The 12,145-nt window shown below is 37.1% G+C and overlaps 1 protein-coding gene across 1 annotated transcript; it reads left to right on the top strand.

The window, feature by feature from the left end:
* The first annotated feature begins 491 nt into the window (after positions 1-491).
* Positions 492-12,089, top strand: cactin. The gene is made up of 10 exons (XM_067452728.1): positions 492-794; positions 1,685-2,186; positions 3,419-3,514; positions 4,168-4,313; positions 4,404-4,566; positions 4,751-4,865; positions 6,979-7,171; positions 7,263-7,385; positions 9,022-9,389; positions 11,267-12,089. The coding sequence occupies exons 1-10, from the start codon at positions 514-516 to the stop codon at positions 11,755-11,757; spliced, it is 2,478 nt and encodes an 825-aa protein (XP_067308829.1). The 5' UTR covers positions 492-513; the 3' UTR covers positions 11,758-12,089.
* The last annotated feature ends 56 nt before the right edge of the window (positions 12,090-12,145 follow it).

Raw genomic sequence — 12,145 nt, 5'->3', positions numbered from 1 at the left:
GTCAGAAACAGCATCAAATCCAGTTTAATGAATAAATCTCTAAAATTGAAAATAATCTCAAACTCATGTTAAAACCTTGTAAGGCAATATTGAATTAAAGCAATCGAATTAGACCCCCCCCCCCCTCCGCATCATTCTTTGTAATATTTTAGTGTTATGTTTTTTAAGTTATGATAGTGTAATTTAGTATTTAAATGAATAGTGTACTTTACTTTAATATTTAACATAGTTCAAATTAAAATGACACAGAAACAGCGAAGCCGTCAACAGTCTGCCTCAAAAAGGACCTCAGATGAGGAGCTCAATATTTTGCCTGCTTAATATTATTCGAATATTTGTGTAAAGCTTGAATAATAATAAAACTCCATATTTCCTAATGCACACATATAAATTATTTTTATTATTTTATCTAAACGACTATCACAGGATTTATTTGATTATGCCAATATATAAATATTATAAACATTATAGACTACCTATTTACGCGACGCGGCGCCGTCAGGACCTGAAAACATGGGATCGAAGAAGCATCGTAGGAGCCGATCGCGGTCCTGCTCTCGAGAAAGATCCCGCAGACATGTCTACTCGCCAGAGGATAGACAAAGTCGGAACCGCTCTCCCGTGAAGAGTTCTCGCCGACGAGGGCGGTCTGACAGCGGCGGATCCAAGAGCAGCGGAGGTTCCGCAGGCCCGAGCCGACACAGAGGCAGGGACTCCGGCCACTCCAGCGACTCTGACCGCGATCAGAGAGGAAGAAGAGGGCGATCACGCCGAAAATCAAAAGACAGAGACAGGTAACGTTACTTAAAACCATAGACACTAATAATCAAACTATTCTGTATGCATTTAAGTTTATCAACGAGGAGGGGATCCGTAGAAAAGTCCGTAAAAATTGAAATACAGAGCTGTGTAATATAGTTAAAATGGCATCTAATAGTAGTACTATAACCAATGGAAAGACGTAATAATGTAATACTCAGGACAGGCCGAGTATTTTTAAAGCACGTTTCATACACCGTGGTAACTCAAGTGCTTTTAAAAGAAAACAGTAACGTTGATCATAAAAAGGCTAATAAGAAACCAAAAATACAGCATGAATTAAGTAAAAAAATATTAAAATAATAAAATAGTAATTTAAAATTGGATTCTTAAAATGAATATGAGGGATACTAGAAACTAAATATTTTAGACATTTATAATAATACTTTTTCATAGGGTTAATTTAATCGTCATACAAGTAATCAGGTAGAGGCCTTTTAAATTTCAGTGTTGGCATGAAACTGACATTGGTCTGAGTGAAACTTTGGCTTTAGGAACAAGAAAAGTGTAGGGCAGGGCTTGATTTTGTCTATGGTGAGTTGGTTGGATGGCTGTGGTTTGCTATTTGTCGATCTCATGTGAGTGACAGGTTGCTGTCGCACCAATAAACATTATCAGAAGAGAGATGCGAGAAAAGCGAGATTTCGATTAAAGATTATGAAGCACAAGAATTATAAAACATAATATTGTGCACAGAGAAATCCTATATAATAATTGCTGCAATATTCCCAAAAACAAAACAAGAATTATACATTTTTATTGCACGGTGACTTTAAGATAGGGGTCCTTCAAGGATGATTATATTCAAATCAAAATAAATCCTGATTGTGATTGCAAGTGTTTTATTTTATTTTTATTTTTTTAGCTCTTCAGGTGATAATCACAATGATCATAAGAAGCATAAGATGAAGATGAAACACAAGGATGAAAGAGGCAGCAGGAGGAGGAGCTCATCACGCTCCAGCGCAGAGTCCAGCGTGGAGCGCGAAAGAGAGAGGAGGAGACGACAGAGCAGGAGCCCCAGCCGGGAGAGGTGGAGGAGAAAGAGTAAAGAGAGGGAACAAGACAGGCGGAGACAGTCGGAATCCAGATCCCCGAGTTCCTCTAGCTCCTCCGCCGACTCCGACCAGGAGGGAAAGGCAGCACAGGGTGCATCCTCTGCCAAAGAAGAGACGAAGAAAAAGAAGGAGATGATGAAAGCACTGGAGACACCAGAGGAGAAGAGAGCCAGGCGTCTGGCCAAGAAAGAGGCCAAAGAGAGGAAGAAAAGAGAGAAGATGGGCTGGAGTGAAGAGTACATGGGCTACACTAATGCCGACAATCCGTTCGGAGATAACAATCTGCTCGGCACGTTCAAATGGCAGAAGGTGAGAGAGACGCTTTGATAGCGGAGGTTAGACATGTGCCGATGTGTCAGTAATGCGATATATCACGTAATGAATATGCAAGTATAAAATATCAATATACCGTAAATAATAATTTATTAACAATTATAAAAAAAAAATTATAATGCATTTAAGAATACTTTGCCCATCAACCGTATAAAATGCTCAACACCGCAAATGTATCATTTTGATGGCGGATTGTTATCCAGAAAGGTCGGAACGAAATGCATCGAAATTAGTTTTGAAATTAATTATACACTTCTATGGCTTTTTTCTCCAAAACAAATATATATATATTTTGCCTTAAAAATAAATAAAATGCAGAAATAATGCAAATAATTAATTGGACAACATTACTTGCGTATAAAGAATTAAAATTCATGTGCCATGTATATTAAATGGAATAGCCTCCACAGAGACAGTAATGAAATGATTTGAATGAAACCATATTGTTGATGAAAATATGAGGAAAACAAACATGCTTGATATTATTATTAACATTATAATATTCCTTTTGATTTCAATTCTATTGCAAGCAATTCAAAACTAGTACGAATCTGGAGTGTCTCAGCGGTAGGAAATATTCCATTATATATATCGGCAAAAGATATCGGCCCGATTTTCTTAACGGGATTATAATGTTAAATATGAACATCGGCTGATATATCGTGCATTCGGTTTCTGTTCATTCATCAACTGAAAACAGCATAGACTAAAAGATTCATTCTATAGGATTTAATACTAAAATTTGGCTAATAAAAATAAGAATCAATATTTTTTTTACCCAGCCCTATTATGGGCTTATTGTACACAGCCAGCATTTTTACTCACAAATGCAATTGAAGTCTCTGAAAATCCTGCAAATGTTGTATCCTAATTGGGACATCCACAACAAAAAAATACACTTGTTTTTTAAATAATGTAGAAAAACTATAGAAAAACATTAAATTGCACATGAGTCTGATGACAGCTCATCGTTGACTTGACAGCTCAACGTTGACGTTTAAATGAAAACATTTAAGACAGTCATATTGTTAGTCATTTGATCGATGCATAGGTTACTGTAACTCCACCTTGATATCGCAGTGATGTTGCTTGAGAAAGTCTGGTAAGGACTTCTGTTAACTTGTGTGTGTGTGTGTGTGTGTGTGTGTGTGTGTGTGTGTGTGTGTGTGTGTGTGTGTGTGTGTGTTTGTGTGTTTGTGTGTTTTCAGGCTCTGGAGAAGAAAGGCATCGGGCACTTGTCAGAAAAAAATCTGAAGGAGAGAAATAAACGCATCCAGGAGGAAAACCGCAGGGAGCTACAGAAGGTACCAAACACTTCTGAACACTGAAACGTTAGAGAATTCAGATTTCCAAACTGAATTAAGAATTAATACAGAATTGAGAAAGATTATATGTACTTGTACATAACAAATTAAGTTATTTTTAGATAACAGGAGCTCCATAAATAAAAGTGATGATATTTTATTAGTTAATACCACCAAAACATTATAGAATAGGGAATTTTGAAATTGAAAAGTAATTTTAGTTAATGTGTCAGGACACACCATAAATAATTGTAAGATCATATTTTTAATTATTATAGTTTAATTAGTCAGTATCAAATGTTTAAAAGGTCAGTAGTTAATGTAAAAAACATATCAGTTTTTTTTTAATTTATTAATATTTTGAATTAGTTTTTATTTATTACATTTTATTTTAACAGTAGTTAAAAACAACTTTTTCTTTCATTTTTATATATATTTCCATTCAATTTTATTTCAGTTTTAAGAACCGTTCGGCTTGTAGTGGAAAAATGGCTATTCATAACTTTTGATTCATTTCCCTAATAAAATGTCTCCTGATAATAAATTGTGTTGTATTTTTGGTCTGCTTTTTAATACCTAAATGCTGCGCTCAAATTGGTTTTGGGAAATGAAATAGACAAACTGAAGTAAATGTGTGAGTCGTGTGTGTTCAGGTGAAGCAGCTGCGTCTGGAGCGAGAGCGGGAGAAATCCATGCGTGAGCAGGAGCTGGAGATGCTGCAGAGGGAGAAAGAGGCGGAGCATTTCAAAACGTGGGCGGAGCAGGAGGACAACTTTCATCTGCACCAGGCCAAACTGAGGTCACTCTTCAGATGGCTAATCTTTTTATACATACCTACATTCATACATGTGACTGGATCATTTGTAACGCGTCTCTCGATGTAACGCAGGTCTAAGATTCGTATCCGTGACGGCCGAGCGAAACCCATCGACCTGTTGGCTAAATACATTAGCGCTGAAGACGACGATCTGTCGGTGGAGATGCATGAGCCGTACACCTTCCTCAACGGACTCACCGCCACAGACATGGAGGACCTGCTGGAGGACATCAAGGTGTGTAAGAGAGAGAGAGAGAGAGAAACAATCATTTAACACTTGATTAGACTGCCAGATCAGACATTGCATTAAAATGTAAAGTAACAGTATTTCTTCTTCTATAACTTACATGAGGATTTTGTTCGTAGTGTTGTAGTTGTAACAGCCGTGTGTGTGTGTGTGTGTGTGTTACTGGCTGCAGGTGTACATGGAGCTGGAACAGGGAAAGAACGTGGATTTCTGGAGGGACATGACCACCATTACTGAAGACGAAATCAGCAAACTGCGCAAACTGGAGACGTCAGGGAAAGGGCCAGGTGATGAGAGGACCTTTGCTATCACATTTACATCCTGTTTACGTATTACAATTGATTCATTTCAGAGTAAATATTAAGTAAACTAAATGTTCACTAAATGTTTGTAATTTAATTTATGATATCTATAATGTGTTTTTTTAGATTGTATTTACAATACTATTCAAAAGTTTCAGGTCTATTTATTATTAAATTGATCAAAAGTAACCGTAAAGGCATTTAAGGCAACTGTTTTCAACATTGATAATAATAAGAAATGTTTCTTGAGCTGGAATTCTGCATATTAGAATGATTTCTGAAGGATCATGGGAAACTGAAGACTGGAGTGATGATGCTGAAAATTCAGCTTTGCATTACAGGAATAAATTACATTTTAAATAAAATGTTATATTAAATTGTAATATATCTCGGGCCCTATTTTAACGATATGAAACGCAAGTGTCAAAGCGTGAAGCGCAAGTAACTTTGTGGGCGGGTCTCGGTGCTGTTGCTATTTTCCCGGCAGGATAAACGGCTCTTGCGCCCGGCGCAAATCTAAAATGGGTTGGTCTGAAGTAGCTTCATTATTCATAGGTGTAGTTTGGGCGTAACGTAAATAAACCAATCAGAGCGTCATCCAACATTCCCTTTAAATGCAGGTGCGCAAGTTCCATTATGGATTGCTATTATTATGGCGTATTTACCAGGCGCACGCCAGGAGCGGTTCACAGCCGAGGAGACTGATGTTCTTGTAAGAGCAGTGAAAGACAGAGAAGTTGTGTTGTATGGGGATGGGAGAAACCCACCCAAAATAGCGTCAGTTAAACAGTTTTTCCTGGTTCTTGACCCACAAACCAATTTGTCAGATGTCCTTATATACATCTATGTCTTGCCACTATTGGGCAATCAGGTCTGATCCTTAATTACTAGCCTGAATAATTTGTAAGCTAGATTTATGCCTATTTTTTCACATCTTCGTGGCACACCACAATGATTTCCGTCATCTCATGTGTTAATATTTTTTTAGTGTAACAATTTATGATTTGCAAAAATAACTGTTGCATCTGTGTAGATTACATTAGCAAAGTGTATGCGCGTTGTGCACGCTATACATTATGGTCAAGCATGCGCTCTTAAAATAGCATAACGAACAACGCGCAACGCGCCACTGACTTTAGACCAGGTTTTTTCTGGTCAGCGGCGCAATTGTTTAAAGGAACAGCAAAATAGCACCAGGGATTGTTTGCGCCGGAACGCCTCCTTTTTTGTGCTGAACCGCCCAGAGAGCGCAAGTTCATTCACTAGTTTAGCGGCGTGCTTCTGTGGAGGGAAAAGCGCGCTTTGCGCGGGTGCAAAATAGGAATGACACATGCGTCGGTGTTCAAAGTCAATTGCGCTGGGTGCAAGATAGGGCCCCTCATCTCAATTTTACAGTACTTACTGTATTTTTGATCAAATAAATGCAGCCTTGGTGAGCAGAAGAGACTTCTTTAAAAAAACATAACCGTTCTAAACATTGAAATTTTATTAAATGTTTTTAATAGTTTATTCATTATTTATTTGGTTATTAGTTTTATTATAGTTTGGTATACAGCAGTTACACCAACAAAATATGAGAGAAATATTTTATATTTTAAATGATTTTTATAACTCTAAACTTGCTATTTATGTGACAAAATTATTTGGCAAAAAAGGGGCTAACTATATCAAAAAATGCAAAAAGCATTTATACAAAATAACCAGTTATTAATATTCATTATATAATATAATCATATTTTTGCATGTTCCTAATTTCTTTGTATGACAGCCTAGCAAATTAAGTTGCACAATTTAGCACGTTTCATTGTGTTGTCAAAAATGACACAATTGACTCCAAGCACAACTATGTAATATGATGACAAAATCTGTAACACATTTTAATAATATTTCAACAAAGTGTGAAGGCAGCCTGATGTCACTTTTGACCTCTACAGTATATTGGCCACTAGCTACAGTTCTTTCTAAATATCTGCAGTGAACTCATTTTTAAAATAAAAAGTGTAATTTATATCTGAAATCTGTGACGTTATATATAGTCTTCTACAACACCTCTCATAATTTAATAATGAAAGTCATCCACCTCTGATTTTGGTGTCAGGTGACCGCCGCGAGGGTATAAACACATCTGTGAGCACAGACGTGCAGAGTGTGTTTAAAGGGAAGACTTACAGTCAGCTTCAGGCTCTTTACATGAACATCGAGAGCAAGATCCAGGCCGGAGGCTCCAACCTGGACATCGGATACTGGGAGAGTCTCCTGCAGCAGGTGCGGGTCTACATGGCACGAGCCAGGTGCGTATCAGACTAGAACTGTGATGGGGCCTTTGGAGGTTTTCAGCATTCACAAGTGTTTTAAAATAAGGTCCTGTGTGTCTTTGTGAAGGCTGAGAGAACGCCATCAGGACGTCCTACGGCAGAAGCTGTATAAACTCAAGCAGGAACAGGGTGTGGAGAGTGAACCGCTTTTCCCCATCATCAAAGAGGAGCCGGAGAATGAGCGGCCCATGTGAGTGATTTCATTTCTACCTGAGCTATCTGACTTACAAATGCAATTTTTGCAATTTTAGAGAGTGAAATTTGGGTTTAAAATTCAAAATGGCTATAGTTCCAAGATGGAAACATAAACTGGAACTTTTTGAATTCAAAATGCAACAGAAAGGCCATGTGACTATGTATCATGCTACATTTACTTTGTCATTCTGCATACTGTTTCAAATACTATTTTTTTAAGAATAAATTGCATTATACGGTATATTCTAGAGCTGCATGAATAATTGTTAAAACGAACACCTTCGTGATCTTATTCCTAAATGACAGCAGTTCTATGACTATTAACCCTTTGACAAAATACGATCACAGCACACATTCAGATCTGCGTTCTGATCCAGAGAAAGCTGTTGTCATGTTTGTGGTATGAAACCACACAGTATCATTATTTCTGTCTTATAATAATTCATATTATCACCTTTAGAAAGCAACTTTACTCTTCAATTAAAGATTGTATCATTACACCAGTAGAAGGCGATAAGTGACAGTTAAAAAAATGTATTTGTCTAGAGATTTGTTCAAAAACATCCAATAATGAAACAAGTGGAATCTTTGAGTGAGTGATGCATTCAAACCAATTGAAAAAATTTAATTGAAATTAATTCAATATTTTTAATTAGACTGCAGAAATGAACAGTCAGAATCTCTAGTAAATGGCATTATTTTGTTTAGTTGCAATTTATTCTATTTAGAATAAATAATTAGAAGCACAGGAAATGTAAAAGCTATTTAGAAGACCAGGAGAGTTTCTGTTCTGAACAAAAAACAAGTGATAAAAAAAAACAGAATTGTGCAGCTCTAGTATATATGACACATTAACCAGGGCCATGGTGACAGAAAACCTGCAAATAATAGGGCCTGAAAACATCATTGACATTTTAATATAATGCAAATTTATGAAGATATAAAATTAAAATAATTATACATAATGTATAAAAATACATCTTCTAGTTGTATACATTTTAAAATTCTTAAATTTAATCTTTAAAATAATAATCTTAATCATAACCAACAACTCAAGCGAATTACCTGAACGTGTAGATTTATGAATCTGACTGAATGTAATTTTTAGACTGCAGAAAAATAATAAATAACTATATTTCTAAGATAGAAATGAACTGGACTCAATCTGCTGAATTACTTATGCAACTTCGTGAGGTCATATAACTAAGTAGATTACTACAGTTTAAAATGATTATTGTTGAATTCTGCAAAATGTTTCACATATATATATTTTTTAAATAGTGTGCATTAGTACAATATGCACTAAGCAGTATGCTAATATTCCTGGGTTTCCATGATGATAGAAAACCTGGAAATATCAGGGAATTTGTATAATTATTCATTTGAATTATTTTTATATTTGGGCCTGAAAATATCATGGATATATTTATCTAATAACTAAGCTCTAAATAACTAAGAATTCTAGTTCTAAAAATTCTTTATACTATGTCATCACCTGAAATAGATTAAATAAATTATATATTCATTTAAAAAAAGTATATGATCTAATCACAAATGACTGAAAAATTCAATAAAAAGATTTGCATTCTACACATACCCCTAATGTTTGATTTGTCTATTCTGTTACCCAGTAGCCCTAGAGAGGCGGAGTCTGCAGACGAGGAGGCGGGCAGCTCTCAGCAAGGCACGCACTTGGAGAAAGAGGAGAGGAGACTGACCAAAGGGAAGGATGGAGAAGAGGGTGAGCGGTCTGGAAGAAACAGTCCTGAGGAGAAGAAGGGAGGAGAGGGAGATGGAGAGGAGGGAGAGAAAGATGAAGCAGCGGAGTCCGTGTTAACGGAGGAGGATTTGATCCAGCAGAGTCAGGCAGAGTACGACTCCGGCCGCTACAGTCCTACCCTCCTGCAGCCCTCCGAGCTACCGCTGGACACACACATCATCAACGTGGAGGAGGACCTGCAGAGACTCGTGCTGGCCCGGACACAGCTGCAGGTGACAGGTACGTATCGCTCTGTCGCCAGATCTGTAGTATACCATAGTCAAATTACACACACCATATGCTTTAACATTAGCCTGGATGCCAGCCAAATGCAGCCCCGCCCACAACATTTAAGCGGAACTCGCGGAAAAAAAACATAGACTTGGCAACACAGGGCAGTTGAATTCTGTTGACATTAGACAACTAACGTTATGTGTCACTCCGTTGCTCTGATTGGTCTATCCAATTAATGTCTTTCCTGGTTCGGTTGAAACATGCCACATAATCACAGCCCAATGGAGCATCAGACTCATATTCTGACTAGAACTGAGTATGATCACATCAGGCTAATTTAACAGTTCAGTACCAGTACCATCAGGAATAAAGTCAAATGTGAACTTTTAAAGTTGAAAATAAGCGTGCACTTTCTTTGTTTGAAGGACTTTGAATTGCCTGAGAATATGAAGAACAAAAAAAGTTCACTTTAAATAGAAATAGAAATAGATTCCCTTTCTGTTCATCCAATTTTTTGCACAATTTTCCTGCATACTGGGTGCTCGGAAAAGGCAAGATAGTTTCATTAAGTAAAGTAATTTCAACTTCGGCCATTGGGAGGCACATTATGTGCACCTTATCTTATAGTATAGTGTGTTACAAACAGCAGAAATGCAGGAAATGGAGGCACTTAAAATGTCACCCTTCAAGGCTTCTGTACTAATGAGCTGATGGTTACAGAATGTGTTTTACTTCATATTTTTTAGGTTGTCATCCTAAAATGATCTTGTGTGTTACCTTATGTCTTGATAAAGCATCATGTATGGCTCTTTGATGTTCCTTTAAAGGCTCAATATATAGGATATCTGGATTAAAATATCCAAAAACCACTAGAACAGTGTTATATATTTTGTTGAATTGTGTACTTGCATTATCCCAAAAAAAATCCAGCAATGTTTAAATCAAGAGAATTTGCCATTTTATTTATTATGTGAACTATCATCGTGTGAACTGTCTGTTACAGTCATAGCCGCATTACCCTCAGATTTCAGTTTTACTTCAGTAGAAACCGTGGAAACATCATGCAGATGAAACATCATAATGTCATGCTATCTGGTTCGGAGGCGGATGTCTAATGTTTGATAACGCAGTCGTGTTGGGTTATGATTAGACTTTGGCTTTAGGCATTTCAGAATGGCTAAAACTACATTCAAGATGGTGTGCAATGTGATTGGTCCACTGGTTATTCATATGATCTGTTGAGGAAAAGTCACATAATTACTAGGAATTTAGTCTAGTTTTCCATCATCTAAAAAAATATCCACCTTAATTGGGCACTTGCTTTTTATGCAAATTTTTGATTTTATGTAGATCTTTTCATTTTAATCCAGCTTTATTAGACAGTACACCAAAAACTCACATGCAAATATGTTGATGGAAGTATTGCTTATGTAAAATGTTCTAAAAAAAAAAAAATCCAGTGAAGTGACTAATGTAGTCAAAAACCCCAGAGTTATTTTGTAGACCTGTAATTATGGAAATGAATCAATATCATGTGTCTTCTCAACTCTCATTCTTGTAGTATAAGTGACCATAAAGACTCTTAACTGATAGGAACATAAAACTAGCTTATAAACATCTTATGTAAACGGTTCTAAAAAAATCCAGTGAAGTGACTAATGTAGTCAGAAAGCCTTGGAGTTATTTTGTAGACCTGTAATTATGGAAATGAATCAATATTGTGTCAGTCAATTAGAATTAAGAATTCGATCCTCTCAATTCTCAATCTTGTAGTCTAAGTGACAATAAAGACTCTTAACTGATAGGAACATAAAACTAGCTTAATAGTTCACATTTTCCTTTTGTCAAGATTTACTCATGCTTCATGTCTTTTTCTTGAACAGGTGATGCAAATGAAAGTGCGGAGGATGCATTTGTGCGTCGCGCTAAAGAGGGAATGAGCGGCGACGAGGCCCAGTTCAGTGTCGAAATGCCTTTGACTGGAAAAATGTACCTTTGGGCCGACAAATACCGCCCGCGCAAGCCCCGCTTCTTCAACCGCGTACACACCGGCTTCGAGTGGAACAAATACAACCAGACCCATTATGACTTCGATAACCCGCCGCCCAAGATCGTCCAGGGCTACAAGTTCAACATCTTCTACCCCGATCTCATCGACAAACGCTCAACTCCGCAGTACTTCCTCGAGCCCTGTCCCGACAACAAAGACTTTGGAATTCTGCGTTTCCACGCCGGACCGCCGTACGAGGACATCGCCTTCAAGATCGTGAACCGTGAATGGGAGTATTCCCATCGGCATGGCTTCCGCTGCCAGTTCGCCAATGGAATCTTTCAGCTGTGGTTCCACTTTAAGCGGTACCGCTACAGACGATGAAGAGGAGGATCTGACAGCGTTTGATTTATATTAGCCAAGTGTTGATTATTGAACACAAAACGTTCATTTTCAAATGCTTGGTGTAAACCTAAAAATGTAAAAGTACAAACTCTGTTTATTAATGCCACACACATCCCCCATTAGTTGAAAAACTGGTTTTCAACAGGATAGGACCTAAATGTGTACTTAAGTTTTGTACATTTTTCTGTTTTGCAGGCACTTTGCTTGGATTTGATTCCTTTTTAAACCATGTTAGTTGTTAGAGGTGTACCTTAACTATAATTCTTGTACTATTTGTCTTTGAGATGACGCATTAAAGGTTGTTTGCTCAATTTTTTGTGCTAATTTTTATTAATTTGTTTTTCATTGGCAAAAGGAATTTTACAGC

The sequence above is a fragment of the Pseudorasbora parva genome, chromosome 9, assembly GCF_024679245.1.
Source record: "Pseudorasbora parva isolate DD20220531a chromosome 9, ASM2467924v1, whole genome shotgun sequence".
NCBI classification, from domain to species: domain Eukaryota; kingdom Metazoa; phylum Chordata; class Actinopteri; order Cypriniformes; family Gobionidae; genus Pseudorasbora; species Pseudorasbora parva.
The sequence above is the reverse complement of the archived record's forward strand: the minus strand, read 5'-3'. Positions and strand labels throughout refer to the sequence as shown.

What these genes read in the sequence shown, in the direction of transcription:
- cactin (XM_067452728.1), top strand. Translation starts at nt 514, where the DNA reads ATGGGATCGAAGAAGCATCGTAGGAGCCGATCGCGGTCCTGCTCTCGA. An exon ending in GTCTACATGGCACGAGCCAG is followed by an intron (nt 7,172 to 7,262) that starts GTGCGTATCAGA and finishes GTCTTTGTGAAG; the next exon opens with GCTGAGAGAACGCCATCAGG. An exon ending in GACACAGCTGCAGGTGACAG is followed by an intron (nt 9,390 to 11,266) that starts GTACGTATCGCT and finishes TTTCTTGAACAG; the next exon opens with GTGATGCAAATGAAAGTGCG.